The 18,640-nt window shown below is 43.7% G+C and overlaps 1 protein-coding gene across 2 annotated transcripts in view; it reads left to right on the forward strand.

Annotated features, from left to right (window-relative positions):
• The window catches only part of ANKRD52 (ankyrin repeat domain 52), a 46,042-nt gene extending 29,715 nt beyond the window's left edge, over positions 1 to 16,327 (forward strand). The window contains exons 14-29 of one of the 2 annotated variants that reach the window (XM_033138624.1): positions 613 to 753; positions 1,854 to 1,931; positions 2,785 to 2,896; positions 4,571 to 4,642; positions 4,954 to 5,155; positions 5,401 to 5,488; positions 6,256 to 6,373; positions 7,345 to 7,564; positions 7,987 to 8,074; positions 10,051 to 10,134; positions 11,391 to 11,536; positions 11,635 to 11,717; positions 12,421 to 12,503; positions 13,779 to 13,870; positions 14,068 to 14,144; positions 15,585 to 15,719. In XM_033138624.1, coding sequence (XP_032994515.1) covers positions 613 to 753; positions 1,854 to 1,931; positions 2,785 to 2,896; positions 4,571 to 4,642; positions 4,954 to 5,155; positions 5,401 to 5,488; positions 6,256 to 6,373; positions 7,345 to 7,564; positions 7,987 to 8,074; positions 10,051 to 10,134; positions 11,391 to 11,536; positions 11,635 to 11,717; positions 12,421 to 12,503; positions 13,779 to 13,870; positions 14,068 to 14,135 — 1,675 coding nt within the window. In that variant the 3' untranslated portion in view covers positions 14,136 to 14,144; positions 15,585 to 15,719. Of the gene's footprint in view, positions 1 to 612; positions 754 to 1,853; positions 1,932 to 2,784; positions 2,897 to 4,570; positions 4,643 to 4,953; positions 5,156 to 5,400; positions 5,489 to 6,255; positions 6,374 to 7,344; positions 7,565 to 7,986; positions 8,075 to 10,050; positions 10,135 to 11,390; positions 11,537 to 11,634; positions 11,718 to 12,420; positions 12,504 to 13,778; positions 13,871 to 14,067; positions 14,145 to 15,584 lie in introns of both variants that reach the window. The other variant, XM_033138622.1, reaches the window with a different exon arrangement.
• The last annotated feature ends 2,313 nt before the right edge of the window (positions 16,328 to 18,640 follow it).

Raw genomic sequence — 18,640 nt, forward strand, 5'->3', positions numbered from 1 at the left:
TTGCACTGAGGGTGAGCTTAAGGTGCTCACTTGCAGAAATGTTTTTGCTCTACCAAAGCTCAGTGCTGCTCTGTTGGGAGCTGCTGAATTGGAAGGAGAGGGATTATACATTGCTTTTCTGTTTGTTAATGCAACACAGCATTAGCAAGATCCATTGATGTACTACTGGATGACGTGTCTGCTTTGAAGGTCGTGAGATCACAGTTAACATCCCTCTTTGGTCAGGGACTCATAATCTCAGTCTTTGTTCTCTATCTGTAAATGGCATTTGCAGAGGAACCCTTAGAATGTGGCTGTGAGGATGAACGCTCTCTGCCACCCGAAGAACTTTTTGTTAATGAGCAATATAAAGTGGGTGTAAATGAAAGACATAGTAAATTATCTGGGATGCAAAGGACACGTTGGCTGAGGACTAGCTCAAGACAACACAGCAAACTAACCCAGGTTAGATCCATGCAGGACCAAAAGTTGACATGTTAACCCAACGGAGCCTACTCTGTTAACAGATTGAGGAAATGGAAACTCTGAACCGCATTCATTGCTTACAGTGCTAACGTATTAAAAGGTGCTTTGTGTTTTGTAAGTGCCTCAAGTCTCGTTTTTCCCATCCAGGACTCCTTTGCACTATGCAGCCGCTAATGGCAGCTATCAGTGTACAGTGACATTAGTCACTGCCGGAGCCAGTATTAACGAAGCTGACTGTAAAGGCTGCACCCCCTTACATTATGCTGCTGCTTCGGACACTTACAGGAGGTAGGAGAAAGGGCTTGTGGGGGCTGGGGGGCATTTGCGTAACATGGCAGCAGTCAAGTGCAATTCTTTCACAAGAAAGATCTGCGGTAGATACAGTATTTTTCTTCTCACTTTCTAGGATTTTTTGGGGATAGAAAGTGTAGCATTAAAGCCCTCACTGGAAGTATTGTGAAAAACAAATAATGAACTGGTGCATTCTGGTTTTTGGGTGTGTTTTTTTTAACAGTGATTTAAAATGGCATGACTCATCTTTTATCTAGCTGAAGTGATAAGGATCGTGGTGCTACCTGCCCAAATGTTTAGACATTAGAAACCAAAGTCTAAAATGGCGATAGAGAATTTATACTTCAGATCTTAAAGTCATAATCGCTTTGGGGTGTGCATGACTTTGCTTTCTGCTGTTGTAGATGTTTCAGACTTTCCCCCTGTCTGTAGAGACTTAAGAACATTTCTCCAAAAAGTTGAAATTTAACTTGCACTATACCTTCTTTTAAGGGACGCGGGTGGTGCTGTAGGTTAAACCACAGAGCCTGGGGCTTGCCTATCAGAAGGTTGGCAGTTCGAATCCCCGCAACAGGGTGAGGTCCTGTTGCTCGGTCCCTGCTCCTGCCAACCTAGCAGTTCGAAAGCACGTCAAAGTGCAAGTAGATAAATAGGTACCGCTCCGGTTTAGTCATGCTGGCCACATGACCTGGAAGCTGTACGTCGGCTCCCTTGGCCAATAAAGCGAGATGAGCGCTGCAACCCCAGAGTCGTCCACGACTGGACCTAATGGTCAGGGGTCCCTTTACCTTTACCTTTATACCTTCTTGGGCCAGTGAAGTTACTTAAATGTCTACAATCCTTTTCCTACTCTCCTGTGTGATGCCATGCTGACTTTTGAAAGGTAGCTCAGGCTTATGGCACGTCTTTTTTCCAGGTCATATTTTGCTTCTATGAATTTGATAAGATAAATTCAGTCGGAGCCACTGAGATCATCAAGATTGATCCATACTGGCTCTTTGTACCCTGTCCTGATTTACCTGATTTGTTACATGGTGTTGCACAGTCCCTTTTCTACTATGTCTCAGCAAAACTGATCAAGGTTTTCACTCTTGCAGAGCTGAGACTCATTCAGGAAACAGCCATGACACTGACGAAGAGCCACTGAAGGAGTCACGACTGAAGGAGGCAATCTTGTGAGTAGCCCATCTTCACTTGCCTTGGCACACATTTTTTAGGAGCTCAGCTGCCTCTGCATATGTCTTGTACCAACTAGAGTGACAGTTTGAATTTAACACAGCACTGCCGGTTTTTAAATGACTGATTGGGTTTGGGCAGCGGCCATTGTTAGGGGGTTCTGTCCTATTATTGTGCTTAAATCAACCAGCAGGTTGGGCTTTTGCCAAATCAGTGTGGGACAAGGTCTCCCCAGGTTTTCATTGCTCCTCCTGCTTCATCTTTAAAATGCACTCCAAACCCTTTTTTTAAAAAAAGATCCTTACCTTTATTCATCTGCTCCCCCCTTTTCATTATTGAAACCAAACTTGAGTGGATTTTTATAAAGTGCACAGACATCAGTTTAACATGGAGAGGGGAGTTCAGTAACTGCTTCCAAATCTTACAGGTGTCATACTTGCACTGGGAAGTGGTAGTGATGCAGGGAAGAACAGTGGAGTTTCTTCCTACCAACTAGGGTTGCCATATTTCAAAAAGTGAAAATCCAGACACAAAAGTTGGTTGTTGTTGTTGTTGTTCTTTTGCAAAGTTGGTTGTTGTTTTTTTGAAGATGTTTTTGAGCTGCCAAATTACGTGCCATACAAGTTGGGTAGAAAGCAATGTTTCACACAGGGCTGCAGCTGTTCTTATTCTGTCAAACTCTGTGAATGAGGGGAATCTCCTTTCTTCATTGAGAGTTGTGGCTCCTGCAGTACAGTTGCGAGACATTTTAATAAGAAACCATGGCAAAAGGCGGTTTGTGCAGCAACTTTTAGGTCCTTCACATGCATCTGATTCAGGGCATCTGACCTAATCTACTCACATCTGCTCCAGTTGTTTAGAGTTCTTGTTGGATAATGGTGCTGACCCCTCTCTCCGGGACAAGCAGGGATACACCGCTGTCCATTACGCAGCTGCCTATGGCAACAGACAGAACCTTGAGTTGGTAAGCTCGAATTGGGATTGGAGGAACTGGGTCATTGATTTTGGAGGGGAGACTGAGGAATGAATGTTTCTGTGGAAGTTTGGAAGAGCCATACTCTGACTGTATTCACAGTCAACTTGATGAAATATGCTCTCTTGTTGAGTACCTTGCTATTGTGCACCTGGTCGCTTTGGTGGAATTGAGAGCTGTTCTGAATAGAAACTGGTCACGTTCCCACTAAGCCAGGGTATGCAACTTGTTAACCATGATGTGCATGAGCAGTATGCATGCTCAGGTGCCCAGATTTCATTCCTCCCTTTGTTCAGGTAGGTGCAACAAACCATAAGTCTTGGCTTAGCCTGACAACCTCCCCTTTCGTTTTCTTTTCTGCCTAAAACAAGCCATGATACAAAGCCAAGGTTTGTTTTTGGCTATCCAATCATGGTTAGTTTGGAGAGAAACAAACCACGAATTGTTGGTTCTGATATCAAAGTAAGCCAAGGTTCATGGTTTGTTGCTCCCAGTTGGACAAAAGGAGGAGCGAAATAGGAGAGCTTGAGTTGGAGGCATTAGCATTTACCTCAATAACATTATGGGTTAAACATGCAAGGTACCTTGACTTAGTGTTAGCTGCTAAAGCAGCCGTTGTGTGTATATGTTGTGTTAGAACACCAGAAGTTTAGATGCTACATGAGCTTTGAGGATCTAATCAATCCTCTCCAGTAGCACAAACAGGCTGTTTACATGGAAACCAGTTTTAGCAGAGAGCTGCATATGTCTAGGTCCAGGGTGGAGGGCATGGCAGGAGTTTTGGCAACTCAGCTGTTGCCACCTTAAAACCTCTCTTGAATGGTTAGATGAATATCAGTTTTGCTTAGCATCTGAGTAACAGCTTTGCACAATCAGTGTATGAAAACAATACAATCTTTCTCACTGACGTGTGTGTGTGTGTGTAGAAAATGTTAATGCCCCAAATGGCTTTTATGAAATAGACAAAGTAATATCTGTCAATAAATTGTGGCTGATCCAGACCCTCAAGCAGCATAAAACGGTGCCTATAAAAATAAAGGCAGCAGCAACATAATAATTTGATCAGCAAAGAAATAAGTAAACACAGTCAAGAGCCCACCGGAGAACCAACAAATTAGCACACATCTCGCTCTATAAAATGCACAGAGATAAAAATGGTCTTAGGTCACATCAATAAAAATAGTGTTTTCCAATGGACATTAATCTGGTATTACAATGACTACCTATTATATGTACTTACAGTGGGGAAAACCACTTAACTGCATTTCATATATTAAAACGTGTGAAATACTTTTTTTAGACAGTTTAGTCTCTGCATAAAAATTCTTAATGCCTCAAGGTGCCTTAACAAAGATAGCAAAGTAATACTATTACCATTGTGCTACTGAGATATGCTTGGAAAGTGTATTGGCATTCCACATTTGAGTTTTTAGCATTTGAGCATATGATTGCAGTTGTCTAGATTGCACTTCTAGCCTCAACAGCCCATCAAGCTTTTTTCTGCTTGGTAGTCTTGTGAATGCATTTGGGGGTTGGTGGAATGCTAATTTCCTGCCTGGGAAAGCTAAAGACTGCTGGCATCATTGCTGCCGTGGGTTCTGGAGGCTAGAGGAGTTAAAGCATTTGCATGGACGGGAATGGACATTGTGCCTTTTTTGTTCGTAGCTCCTGGAAATGTCTTTTAACTGCCTGGACGATGTGGAAAGCACCATTCCAGTCAGCCCTTTGCACTTAGCTGTAAGTATATCTATCATAAATTTGGCTTTGCAAGGTTGTGGACTATGTCTTGCACTGTAAAAAGACAGCAGCTTGTACAATCAAAGTGAATGCTAAAATCTAGGCAAACGCCAGCAAGTTGACTCTTTCTTGGTTCATTTTAGGCTCAGTCACATTTACTAGGGAGTGAGTCCCATTTATTTACTGCTGTTTGATGGGGTTTTTTTAATTATTAAAAAAAAGAGTAATCATTCTTGGGATTGCACTGCATGTACCGTAGGCAAAAAGAGGCAAGCCGTGCAAAATGAACTAAATACTGATGTTGCTTCCAGGCCTATAATGGTCACTGTGAAGCCCTGAAGACACTTGCCGAAACCCTGGTGAACCTGGATGTGCGGGACCACAAAGGGCGGACGGCTTTGTATCTTGCCACGGAGAGGGGCTCCACGGAGTGCGTGGAGGTGCTCACCAGCCATGGTGCTTCTGCTCTTGTGAAGGAGAAAAAGAAGAAATGGACTCCCCTACATGCTGCAGGTGAGGGCATATGGCATTTCCTTTACTTGGATGTTTTCTTTCTTTCTTTCTTTCTTTCTTTCTTTCTTTCTTTCTTTCTTTCTTTCTTTCTTTCTTTCTTTCTTCTGACTGCTGTTGCAAACAAACCTTGAGCACTCAGTAGGTCTTTGCGGAAATGGCAGTTTGAGAAACTATTAAAAAAAGGGAAGTTGTGTGCATAGTACTGTTTCTCCCCACCACAGTTCTTCCTCTTACATTTCTTACAGCTGCCTATGGGAACACCGATTCCCTACACCTTCTCATTGACAGTGGGGAGAGAGTCGACATCACAGATGTCATGGACGTCCATGGACAGTGAGTTTTTCCATTGGCTTATATGTTAATCGTTCTGTGTGTTTGGAAGTCCTTCCTTCTGTTCCTGATAAGTTCTTTTTGCTCCTCAGGGGTCCCAAACGGCTATACAAATAAATTCTAATTAGAGTTGTACCTTGGAAATCGAACAGAATCCGTTCCAGAAGTCCATTCGACTTCCAAAACGTTCGAAAACCAAAGCGCAGCTTCTGATTGGCTGCAGGAAGCTCCTTCAGCCAATCGGAAGCCACAGAAGTCCATTCGGATGTTCGGCTTCCAAAAATAGTTCGCAAACTGGAAGTTGCTTCCGGGTTTGCGGCGTTCAGGAGCCAAAATGTTTGGGAACTAAGCTGTTCGACTTCCAAGGCACTGTATAGGTGCTTCCCCTCTATTATGCAAAGCCATGAAATAGGAGCTTTCTCATAATAACCTACCCACCAAGGCCTTTCCTCTGCCACTTTTATGTTCCTCCTCCTCCAATAGCTGAGAATAGCACTATGGATCCTGATGGCTCCCTCTCCTTGATTTGCAACAAAAGTCCTAAACGACACCTAGCCCCACTCCTGGCTTTGCAGCAGCCCTTGCTCTGACTGTTATTTCTTTTTAGAACCCTACTTGGAATTGAAGTCAGCCCTGATTCTGATTTTTCTCATTCTAATTGTTGGGATGCTGCCTCTGCACCTTTCCTTATCGGTGGAAAACCCCTAGGTCTCTAAAACAGGGCCAAGCCAAATTTTGTTATTCCTGAGCCATTCTTTCTTGCCTCCCAGAACCCCATTGATGTTGGCGATCATGAACGGCCATGTGGATTGTGTCCACCTCTTACTTGAGAAGGGATCCACAGTGGATGCAGCAGACAGGAGAGGCAGGACTGCACTGCACCGTGGGGTGAGTGGAAAAGCTGCTTCTGCATTCACAGGCTAGTAACATAGCCTTGCAGTGAGCACTACATGTGCTGGCTGCACAAGGAATGGAGAACCAGTGGCCTTTTGGGTGTTTCTGGAATCCAGCTCCCATCCCCAAGCCAGCCTGAACAGTGACTGGGGATGATGGGAGATGTAACCCAACAACCTCCATAGGGACACAGTCTCCCCATTCCTGCTCTAAGTTGTCGTTCAATAACTTATGTTGAAAACCGAATTAGAGACTTCATCACAGAACATCCCAAAACTTCAGCCAGTCAGAACGCACTGGCTCATCACAGCAGCCGGATGATACTAAAAGGTATAGCCTAGACCAGGGGTTGCCAAACTTTTTTCAAAGAGGGCCAGATTTGATGTAGTGAACATACAACAAAGTTGTTGAGCTCTTTTGCAATTTTACCCCAAAGTTGTTGAGCTTTTTTTGCGATTGAAGTTGTTGAGCTTTTCTTAGGATTTTACACCAGCAAATAAACTGCCACAGGGGCCAGATTAAAACAAACAGCGGGCTGGATTAGGTCCCCGGGCCACACTTTGGACATACCTGTCCTAAACTGTTGGCAAATAACTTCATGTGCCAGACAGAAGCATTTCAAGGCACTTTGGTTTGGGAAATGAGGTTAGAACAGGATGAGAGAGAAAAAGGAGAAATACTTTTCAGTTGTTTACGGACCCAGGATTTGCTCTAGTAAATAACAGGTTATTGGCTGACGGTAACAATTTGCAATGCCATTAAAAACCCTTATAAGTAACAATTGACTGCTGTGTCTGTCTTTGCCATGTCGGAACCAGATGTCCTGCTGGTTTCCACGTGCCACCAAAGAGAAGCGCCCCATTGCTATCCCGGCACTGCCAAGATTCCTTTATAGTAACCCAGTGTTATAAGTATTTGGCTTGGGCACATTCTTTCATCATTCACTGTTCTTTGCTCACTCCCAGGCTGTGACTGGCTGTGAAGACTGCCTTGCAGCACTGCTGGACCATGATGCCTTTGTATTGTGTCGGGATTTCAAGGGCCGGACCCCGATCCATTTTGCCTCGGTGTGTGGGCATTCCGAAATCCTGAGGACCTTGCTGCAGGCAGCGCTCTCTACTGACCCTCTGGACTCTGTGGTGGACTATAGTGGCTACTCACCAATGCACTGGGCTTCTTACAGCGGTACAAATTCTTAGAGTTATGCATGATTCTGACTGTTCTTTTCCTGTGCCAAAGAAGGGAACCAGTGCAACCGGGGTTCTGTTCAGTAGGGCCACTAGTATGATATTCAGCATGTAGCGAGTACACAGCTCTCTACGTATTCTGGGTGCAGAACTTGGTGCTGCAGAGAACACCACTCTGAGAGATGCATTCCCCTACTGGAAGTGTATGTCTGTCTGTTGCAGCCTGGCTCATTAAAGCAAGCTGCAGAAACTCATAGTCACCACCTTCCCAGTTTATGGCTGTTTTGTTGATCTGGGAGACCACCCAAAGGGTCTTTTCAAGTCCTTGGGAAAAGGCGCCTCTTGATTCTGCTCATAATAATTTCATGGATGTTGAAGGTCATTTGATAATGCCTTCTGCCTCTTTTCTCCCTTTGCCAGGGCATGAAGATTGTCTTGAATTGTTACTTGAACACAATCCATTTGCATACCTAGAAGGAAACCCCTTTACTCCATTGCACTGTGCGGTGTAAGTCTCAATTGGTCCTTTGGGGGGTGGGGCGGGGGGTGGCAGCAAAGACCAAAGTGGATGTTTGCTTTTGTGATGAGTGGCTGGACTTCTGTGTTTCTGAAGAAACTGTATCTCAAAAGATGTACCTTTGGCCTGGAGCATTTTAAATAATAAGCGATTAGTGCAAGATACCCTCTTTTTACCATATAGCGCATTCTTAATGAGCCTCCATCACAGATAAACATCTAGCCCTGCAGTTTGCCGTGGCTTTTCCCAGACTGCTGAGCATATTCTAGTCTCATGAAGTGCTGATTGTTTTTTGCTAGAGATCTTTAAAAGGTAAAGGACGCCTGACAGTTAAGTCCAGTCGCGAACGACTGGGATTGCGGCGCTCATCTCGCTTTACTGGCCGAGGGAGCCAGTGTTTGTCCGCAGTTTTTCCGGGTCATGTGGCCAGCATGACTAAGCCGCTTCTGGCGAAACCAGAGCAGCGCACGGAAATGCCGTTTACCTTCCCACCGGAGCAGTACCATTTATCTACTTGCACTTTGACGTTCTTTCGAACTGCTAGGTTGGCAGGAGCTGGGACCGAGCAACGGGAGCTCACCCTGTCGTGGGAATTTGAACCGCCGACCTTCCGATCGGCAAGCCCTAGGCTCAGTGGTTTAGACCACAGTGCCATCCATGTCCTTAGCCCCCTCTTATAACTATTGTTTCCCTGCCTGGGTGCCATCACAGGCAAGCCCATTTCAAACCTGTTTACATTTGGAGCATATTCACACCCTAAATTTTATATTCTAGTCGTTAGAGCAATCTTGGCTCTGGATGTGTTTTTCATGGGAACCGCTAGAGGGCACGTCCGACCTGCAGAGCTCTTCCCTCACCACAAGCAAAATGATGAGTCAGTTTCAGCAATGTTAGGCTTTCTCCCAGAATGTGCAAGCTTTATAAGGAGTGGGTAGCAGGACCAAATAGCAGACTGCTCTGCTGACCTAGTTCTTAGCTCTTACTTCATTTGTTCTACCAGAGAAGAGAGTTGAGGTCAGGATACCAAAGTTATACCCTTAGTTTTGATAGTGTGAACACCTAGAAGGGGTCATTGTCCCCAAGTACTGTGGTCTTTCTGGATTGATTGATTGATTGATTTACCATTCTAGCCCACCCTAACCTAACAGCTCAGAAATGTGATGCAACCACATTAAAATACTATCATGTCTCCATTACATCTAGCTTAGCCTCGACCTCTGAAAGGTAGGTCTTGAAGTGGTTTTGAACAATGTTCAGATTTTCATTGGAAGAGTTTCCAGGGACAGGGTAGTTCCATAGCTGGCAGAAGTTACTGAGAAGGCTTTATTGTTTTTATTAATGTTTATTAATGTTTTTTGTGTGTTTTTACGGAAGGAAGATCAGCAAAAACATTTTTTCCTTGTGCATTTCAAGTTATAAACAGCATTGGAAAATAAAAGATCAGCAAAGATTACAGTTCCAGAGCGGTTTCTTCCTTTGTTTTTCAGTGGCTATCTCCAAGGCTACCTTTATAAACCTGTCTTATACCAATTCAGATGGTTAATCTGTTACAGTCAGTTCTGACTGCCAGTGGCTCTCGAGGGCTGGGGAACCTGTGGGCCCTCTGGATATTGCTGGACTGCAAGTCCCATCATCCCTGCCCATCGACCATGCTGCCTTGGGTTGCTGGGAGCTGGAGTCCTACAACACTTGGAGGGCCGTAGATTCCCCATTCCTGCTCTAGTGTCTCAAGAGGCCGTTCCCAGCCTTCCTGCCTGAAGTTCTTTTTAAGCAGAGATGCCACAGATTGAAGCTAGGATCTCCTGCATGTGAAGCATGTAATTTGCCACTGAGCAATAGATGTCCCCATACACACATGTATGTTATATGCCGCATTCTGAGCTCTTTTCCCTTTCGACGAACTGCAAAAGAAGATAAATCCAAGCCATGTTAGCTCATTTGCTTCTCCTGTTTTCTTCCTTCTGCAGAATTAACAACCAGGATGGCACTTCTGAGATGCTTGTGGAAGCATTGGGTGCCAAGATTGTTAATAGCAGAGATGCCAAAGGAAGGTGAGTGAGTGTGCAGCCTTGTTGATTGTCGTTGGAGACGAGAAGTCCCTCACATTAGCAGTGTCAGGTGATGCTGAACTGAAGCCTTGTTACTACTAATCTGGTGTGCAAGGATCCAGGTTCAGTTCCCTACATTGCTACCAGTTTCTTATGGTGGAAACAGGCATTAATGGTGGTCATAAAAAAACTGTGGCCTTGCATTTCCTCCTCTGCCATTTCACCAGAAAAGTGGTGTTATTTAACCAACAGCCAGTTAAGCGGAATGAGGGTGGGAAAACATGAGTGTGAAGGTTTCACATAATAACACCTGTAGCATGTTAATTGAACAGAGAGGAGACACACAGCTTCTAAAGAGTGAAAGATGGTGCTTAACAGGGTTGTAGAGACTGCAGAGAGAATAATTGGGTACACTCTTCCCACCTTGGATCAAATCTATGCCTCCAGGTGCTATAAGAAAGCTGCAGAGATAGTGCAAGATAGTGCACCCCGGAAATTATCTCTTTCAGCTTCTGCCTTCTGGAAGAAGGTACAGGGTCATAAAGACCAGGACTAGCCACCTGAGAGACATTTTCTATCCAAAAGTAATTTTGGTTTTAAACACAGTGTAAGGCAGTCTCTAAGGGAGTATCTGTATTTAGTTGTGGGGCATCAGAGTTTTTAGGGGGCTAACCAGGTAGGTTATTTAAGTTTAGGAGGTTAATTATGCATAGACGGGATGGGGAATGAGTCGATAGGCATTTTCAGGATAGTAGGCTTGTCGGTTTTTGCATGTCTGATGTAGATTGTTCAATTTTGTTGTTCTGTATGGGACAATTACAATAAAGATTATCGTATCGTTCACAAAATGGGCATGTGCTGGAAAAAGTTGCATTGTTGCTCACTTGACGATGTGACAGGCACTGCTCAAGCTATCCCCGTGAGATTTGGGCAGCTACATTTCACACAGCACTAAAAATTGCAATGCATATGTTAGTTGGGGTGGGGTTTGCTTTCCTAGTGGCAAAATGCTGCTGTGTTAGTGCTGAGGAAATGGGACATCCCTGTGGTAGAAAAGCTACCCTGGGGAAATAATAATTTAATAAGTTAAATCAATAATGATGATAGCAGGGTCTTTAAAATGAGTATTTGCTGCCCTCTTGATTGAGTGAAGAAACAATATTCTGAAGACGTGTTAATTCAGCAGGAATAAAGGTGGAATTTGGAAGCATGTCCGGGTCTGTGCTTGTTAAAGGCATTTGGTTTTTTTCCCATTCCAGGACCCCCCTTCACGCTGCTGCCTTTGCAGACAACATCCATGGTTTACAACTGCTTTTGCGCCACCAGGCTGAGGTAGACGTGACTGACCAACTGGGAAGGACCGCTCTTATGATGGCTGCTGAGAATGGCCAGACCGCAGCAGTTGGTGAGTAGAGAATCCATTACATTTATGCCTTTTTTCTTTTCACTGAAGTATGTCACGGTTTGCACCAACTCTCACTTGGCACCTCCACCTATTTTCAGAGTTTCTGCTGTACAGAGCAAAAGCGGATCTAACTGTGCTGGATGTCAACAAGAACACAGCTCTTCACCTGGCCTGCAGTAAGGTAAATATCCAGGGAGGACCTGCAAGCGGTATTCCCCCACTCCTTGCACCACCCACCTGTCAAATCACCTGATTTCAGGTGATTCAACTTCAGTGGAATAATGAGTGCATGCATACTTGAAAGGAAAAACTGGGAGCATGTCCTAAGGGCATTCCAGATTCTTCCTTAATTAAGCAATTTTGGAATTTATTGCCTTTCTCTGTTGATGCAGGGCAATTTTTAAAAAGGCATTTAACTGCACACATGGCTGGAAAGGAAGAACCAGAAGCACTTGCTGCATGCTCAGAATTCTTCCTTTCCGGTTTGGCCTCATGGGTTTGTGTCCTGCACTTTTTTATTTGTTCTTTTTCTATGCTGCTTTTCATTCAAATGACATAATGGAGCATAACAGAACATCGCAAATGCAGCATAAATCATACAGAATAATTAACAAATCATCAGTAAAACAATTACAGTCTATAAAACACTATTTTAAAAAGCTAGTAAAATAAAAAGCTGAACAACAGAGATACAACAAAAATTGCTCCTTCCCATTACAAGCTTGCTCTAATTATAACAACAACCATAATTTGGTCAATTTGCACAACATAGCAAGCCGTACTTAGATGGAATTTGTGCATGGAGATGGAAGGGGTGTAGCTTAAGAAAGGCATCTGCCTTCCAAACAAATCAATCCTTTAAATAAATTATCTTTTCTCTCCAGGGTCATGAAAAGTGTGCCTTGTTGATTCTGGGGGAAACCCAAGACCTTGGCCTTATCAATGCAACTAACAGTGCTCTGCAGATGTGAGTATTTGTGCAGCTGGTGGAAACGAAAGACTGTTTGGTTCCCCCTGCCTTTCCTTGTTTTCCTTTTTACCAAGTGCATTCTAGCAATGAGACAAGGGTAGGCATCTTGTTAGTCGGCCCTTAAAAAATAAATAAAAAGCCTTCTGCATTTGGAAGGGCATTCTACATCTGTGAGTAGACCTGGAAAAAGAAAGGTATTAATTTTGACGCTACTGGTCTTAAAAGATTTTCACAGCCAGGAATGTGAGTGTTGTGATCTCATGCCTCTCCATCTTCTTTGGAGATACTCAGGGTATGAGCTTTCTTGTACGAAAAGAGGGAGCTAGGTTAGCTGAGAAATCAAAACTCCTTTGTTACGTAACTCCTCAGTGTTGAGGAACTAAGAGATCTTCTGATGGAAGTTTGTCACAAAGCCATATTCTCAGGGTCTGAATAACCTCAGCTCACTAAGCCTGGGAAGTCTTGTGCTTGGTTATATTTATTTCTTAAAAAAATTATTTACTATCTTTGCAATCATTAGGAGCTCAAGCCAGTTAATAGTAATATAAAAATCAGGTGGGTGGGTGTGCTAGAAAGTTACATATACAAAAGTAATACTAATATCCTGCGACATGGTGTCTAGTATCAAAAATCTGAAAGGCTTGATGAGAAATTTTAAAACTTTGAGTCTGAAACAGTGATGAATTGCAGCCTGGTAGACCTCCCTTGGAGAGAAGGTCCTTCTGCTGCATCACCACCAATACTGTGAAAAAGATTCTGCTTACAAATTCCCAGAGCAAAATTTCCCACAGAAGTGTAATCCAGAATCACATTTTCCCTAAAGAACTAAAAGGTGGGTAGGGGGCTCTTAATGCCATATGCTTTTGAAAACTGTTGGAATGAACACATTGCAAAAAGCAATTTGGAAAGCCCTTCCAGATGAGCGGGGATGTATTGCAGGATGGACTACAGATCTATTTGACCCACAGAATTAAATGTTTACGTCAGGCATAGGCAAACTCCAGCCGTCCAGATATTTGGGACTACAATTCCCATCATCCCAGACCACTGGTCCTGTTAGCTAGGGATGATGGGAATTGAAGTCCCAAACATCTGGAGGGCCGGAGTTTGTCTATGGCTGGTTTACGTGAAAGTCCTCTGGTACGTTCCTCTCTTGGAACACGAGTCAGATAAACTTTGTGAATGCCCTCATTTCCAAGAGTCACATTTCTCACTTCCTCTCCCAAGGTTCATCCAGTAATGCTTTTCCTTTTCTCTTCCTGCCATTCACAGGCCGCTCCACATTGCAGCCCGGAATGGACTGGCCTCTGTTGTTCAGGCTCTGCTAAGCAGAGGTGCCACTGTGCTTGCTGTGGATGAAGAAGGTGCGTATTTTCACACCTGGAAGCCCTTCCGGATGAGCGGGGTCAGATGCTCGTGTATATCTGTTGGCAAAATCTGTTGAGTCTAGCTGGAACATGGGCAGGCTGGTTGGGGGTTGTTCATGTTTACACACGTTCTGTATTTTTATTTGAAATGGTGTGAGACCATCTCCTTCCTGTTCCCTTTCCATTCACTCCAGATGTCATGCTCTTAATCTGTTGGCTGGTGGGTTGGTGGTGTTTGTGTGACACAACACAGTGCAGCTGAACCAGGAATGTATGGCTTTTCAATTATTTTTTTAAACACTTTCATTGCTGGAGAAAGGTAGCCCTTTAGAATTTGAGCAACCACCGAGTTCCATAGGATTACACTGATGGTGCTCTATAAATGGTTATCAAAGCAGGATGATGAAATGTCAAAAGTTTGCTGTACAGTGGTACCTTGGTTCTCAAACTTAATCTGTTCCGGAAGTCTGTTCCAAAACCAAAGCATTCCAAAACCAAGGCACACTTTCCCATAGAAAGTAGTGCAAAACTGATTAATCCATTCCAGACTTTTAAAAACAACCCCTTTTAATATGAATTTTGCTATCTAAGGAGACCATTGATCCATAAAATTAAAGCAATAATCAAGGTACTGTACTACAAAATAAATAAGACAGTATTGTAGATGATTAAAAAATTAAATTATTTTTTTTCTTAGCTGCACTGATGATAATCATTGTTTGGATGGGGAAGCTTTTATCCATTTCCACAGTCAATCAATCAATCAATCAGTAGCTGAACTGGGTTCCACACAGTCACAAAAAAGCATCAAAATCAAAAATGCAAAATAAATAGCAAAACCAAAAGTGCCAAACGTAATCCGTTCCAGAAGTCTTTTTGACTTTCGAAATGTTTGAAAACCAAGGTGCAGCTTCTTATTGGTGCAGGCGCCCCAGAAACAATAGCCGACAGCCGTATTGGACGTTTGGCTTCTGAAAAACGTTCGAAAACCAGAACACTAACTTCCGGGTTTTCAGCGTTTGGGAACCAAGGTACCACTGTATTCCATTGGTCCAAAGAATCCCTTGACACTCGTGCTCTATTGCAAGTGGTTGGTGGGGTAGGAAAAGTGAGCTTCAACCACTGAGGATGGACAACAACCAGAATGTAACATTTCCCCTCAGGATCTTAGAGAAATGGTGCCCATCTGTAGGGAGTGTCTGTGCTCTGTCTGAATGTACCTCTTAAGCAGGAGTTGTGTATACAGAGGGGGCATGGAAATGTATCCACAGAGTATGATCTCTTGAGTGGGTCAGGCCACGGACTGAGTTTTACCACTCCTTTTTACACATGCACACACACACACACACACACACAGAGAGAGAGAGAGAGAGAGAAGTACAGAGGGTTGCTGTCCAGGTGGTGTTTGGGTAGCACAAAGAATAGTTCGCAAGGAGTCTGTATCCAGCAGATCACCAGAGCGGCGATAACACGGCGTGCATGTAGCACTAGTGCAATTACGCCACTTATTTTATGCTGAGGGGCGGGGAGGGGAAGAGCCAGTTTTTATAAAAGCAAATAGCAGCCAGTTCATGATGAAACAACTGATGTTGTGTGCTGAACAGGTTGTCCAACCCTTCTTGGAAAAGATGCTGTGGGGTGGGTTGCCCAAGAGTGGGGGATTTTTTATTTTATTTTTTTAGGGGACTGAGTTTGTGTTTCTGTTTTTCAGGCCATACCCCAGCCTTGGCTTGCGCCCCCAACAAGGACGTGGCCGACTGCCTGGCACTTATCCTTTCCACCATGAAGCCTTTTCCACCAAAAGACGCCATCAGCCCTTTCAGCTTCAACCTCCTCAAGAACTGCGGCATTGCTGCCAAGACAGCAGCCTGTAGTGCCCTGCCCAACGGCAACAGCTGTCCCTACACCAAGGATAGGCACAATGCCATCGGCTTAGATGGCTGTTACTCGGAGTAGCTTAAAAAAACAAAACCATGATGGGTGATCTAATATCTTCTATTTATTTAGGAATTCTATAAATATAGGACACTTTAAAGGAGAACAAGACTGGAATGGGCCTTCCAAAATGGCCTAGGTACCAAAAAAGAAAGAAAGAGAGGAGATCTTGGCTTCTGCTTCCTATCTAGACCTTTGTTTTCTCCACTAGCATCTCTTGCCGTCAAAGTTAACAAAAAGCAATGTGGCTCTCAAAACAAATCCACAGTGGTCCATTTGCAATACCTTAAACCCTTCTGTTTGAGTCTAAATTAGCACAGAAACCTGGCCAAATGCTGTTGCCCTTCGCTTCTGAGGCCACGGCCTTGGTAAGATTTGAGGAACGGCCAGCTGTTTAAATTCCAGTTCCTCTGGCTTGATGCTTCTGGGAACTTAAGGAAGGGGCAAACCAAATTAATTTCCTGCAGGGGGGCTTGCCGATTAATGAGCACATCACACGACTGGAGGGGCCTGAATTTGGGGGAAAAAAATCAGGCTCTTAAAAACAGGGTGTCCTAGCCTTCCCATCTGCCCGGCTCCCACCTGCTTTGTGATAACTTTCTGCGTGCTGCCTGACCTGATAACGTTAATCTTGTGGGTTGTGCCGTTCTAGGCAGGGAGCAGAAGCCCTGAACCTCTTGGTTTTATTTGGCATTAGGCATTTGACAAACGAGGGACCGCCAAGAAGGGCAGCAGTTCCTGGCAAAGTGCCACTATGACTGCTCCTTTCTCTTTTTTTTTTGTTTCATTATTTTTGTTTGTCTGTTGTGCTCGCCCCCCCCTTCTTTTTTTGATTCCAGTGAAAACACTTGAATTGAGAACTACTGTACTTGGGACACTATGATACTTTAGGCAGCTCGTACTCCCTCGTATGCAAAATGGGTGCTGTTGCCCAGCTGATGCGGTCCTCTCTGACGAAACTTGCGTATGCGCTGCTAGAATCAATCCCTACCATATCAGGCACTTTAGGGATTTTTCTCTTTTTGGAGACTGGTTTCTGTTTTGAGGCAGGCAGGGGGTGGGAAGGGTTACAAAACGTTGGATCGAGAATTTCCTTCACGGTTCTCTTCCCCACAAACCCCATCCTCTGTGTTGCGCAGTGTTTTCCCCGTTTAGGCAAGTCAGTGTTGCTTTAAAGAAAAGAGATTATTTATAAAGGAACAAGCATTTATCTTTTTAAAAACAGCAAAAAAGAGATAGAGAGAGAGAGCTTTCTGCAAGTTTCACCTTTTTTAAGGAAAACAACGCACTTCAGAACCGTACAATCCTGCAGTTGTATTTATACCCCCCATCTACCCCCCCCCCGAATGCCATCCAGCAGGCTTCATTAGGACAATGTGCACATGAGTGTGTGTAGGGATGCCTGTGGGGTCGGTGTATGTGTGCGTATGCGTGTGTGTGTTTTTATTTTTAAAAATATATTTATAAAAATGCAGGTTTTACGCATTTTGAGTGTATGCACTGTTTTTTTTTTCTTTTTTTGTACTGTAAATTGTATCATGTGTAGAAACTAACAGCAAAAATATATATATACCATATCACAAGTACGTTCAAAGCCAAAGATTGGGATGTAGCAATCGGCTGAGGGCTGCCAAGGCACATGGTTGTGTTTTTTTAAAAATCCAACAATCTTTCCACCTCCTTCCCAGTCCTGCAGTGCTGTGCTGGTGCCTATGGAATTACTCCCAAAACATTGCATGTTTGGACCAGTGAGCTTGTTAGGTCTAGTAACCCTGTGAACCAACTAGTTGTTTATATATATATATTCCCCAACAAGCTTCTCCTTAGGGAATCAGCTAGACTGTTAAGGAGAAAATATGAGCCAGGTATGTGCTTGAACCATCCTGCTTCACGGTTTAAAATGAATTACTGTTTCTTTAACCAAAAACTTAAAACTGAAAGCAGTCTCTTCGTTTCTTTCTTCTTCTTTTTCATTTGACGCTGACGTTAGAATAGGCACACCAGTGCCATTTCCATGACCTCACTTACTTACTTTTTTTTTTTAAGTGGAGCTTAATTCTGATGCAAGAAAGGCAAAAACTGAAATCTAAAATGAGAAAACCCACCCACCCCCTTTCCCTTTTGGCACTGTTTTTAAGATACCAAAGCCAAACTCCTAGAGCCAAATACTGAAGCTGCAACGTTGTCCTTTGGTGAACAGTGCATTTTTTAAAAGAGAGGTTCTCCTTTTTCTTTTTTGTTTAATCCCCACCAAATGGACTTTTGTCTTCCCCACAGACCACTGCATATCATCTTGAGTCAGCTCTTCAAGCACCAGCTGCATGTCTCTCGTTGGTTTGCTGCATACAGATAGGTTGCAAAAATTGGGGGCCTTAAGGTAGCGAGTTCTAGTCTTCTAACGAACCCAGCCATTTCCTTCAACAAAGCCTTCCACAAAGACTAGGGCGCTACTAGCTTAGCTTTTTTCTTTCTTTGATGCCCAAGGAATCGTTAGAGATCTTTTCACTGCAGCTGCTAGATATGAGCATATTAAGGTTTTAATGCACTTGCCAAAAAGCACAGCAACTGCCTGTTGCAGATTGGCCATTAATTATTATTATTATTATTACTATTATTATTCTTTTAGCTGCACTACGGTCGGGTTAGTTTTCTCTGCCCTCAGTTGCTCCAAGTTCTCTACCTTGAAAGAAAGTGTTAACCTTTCTACACCAAATACCTCACGTTGGAATAGAAATGAACAAAACTTGAATGAAAGTTTCCCCCTTTCCTCCCCGTCCCCTACTGTTTTAAATACAGGAAGGTCCTTTTCACGACTTTTGTAGAGAGGGAGAG

The sequence above is a fragment of the Lacerta agilis genome, chromosome 2 (genome assembly GCF_009819535.1).
Source record: "Lacerta agilis isolate rLacAgi1 chromosome 2, rLacAgi1.pri, whole genome shotgun sequence".
Classification (NCBI taxonomy): domain Eukaryota; kingdom Metazoa; phylum Chordata; class Lepidosauria; order Squamata; family Lacertidae; genus Lacerta; species Lacerta agilis.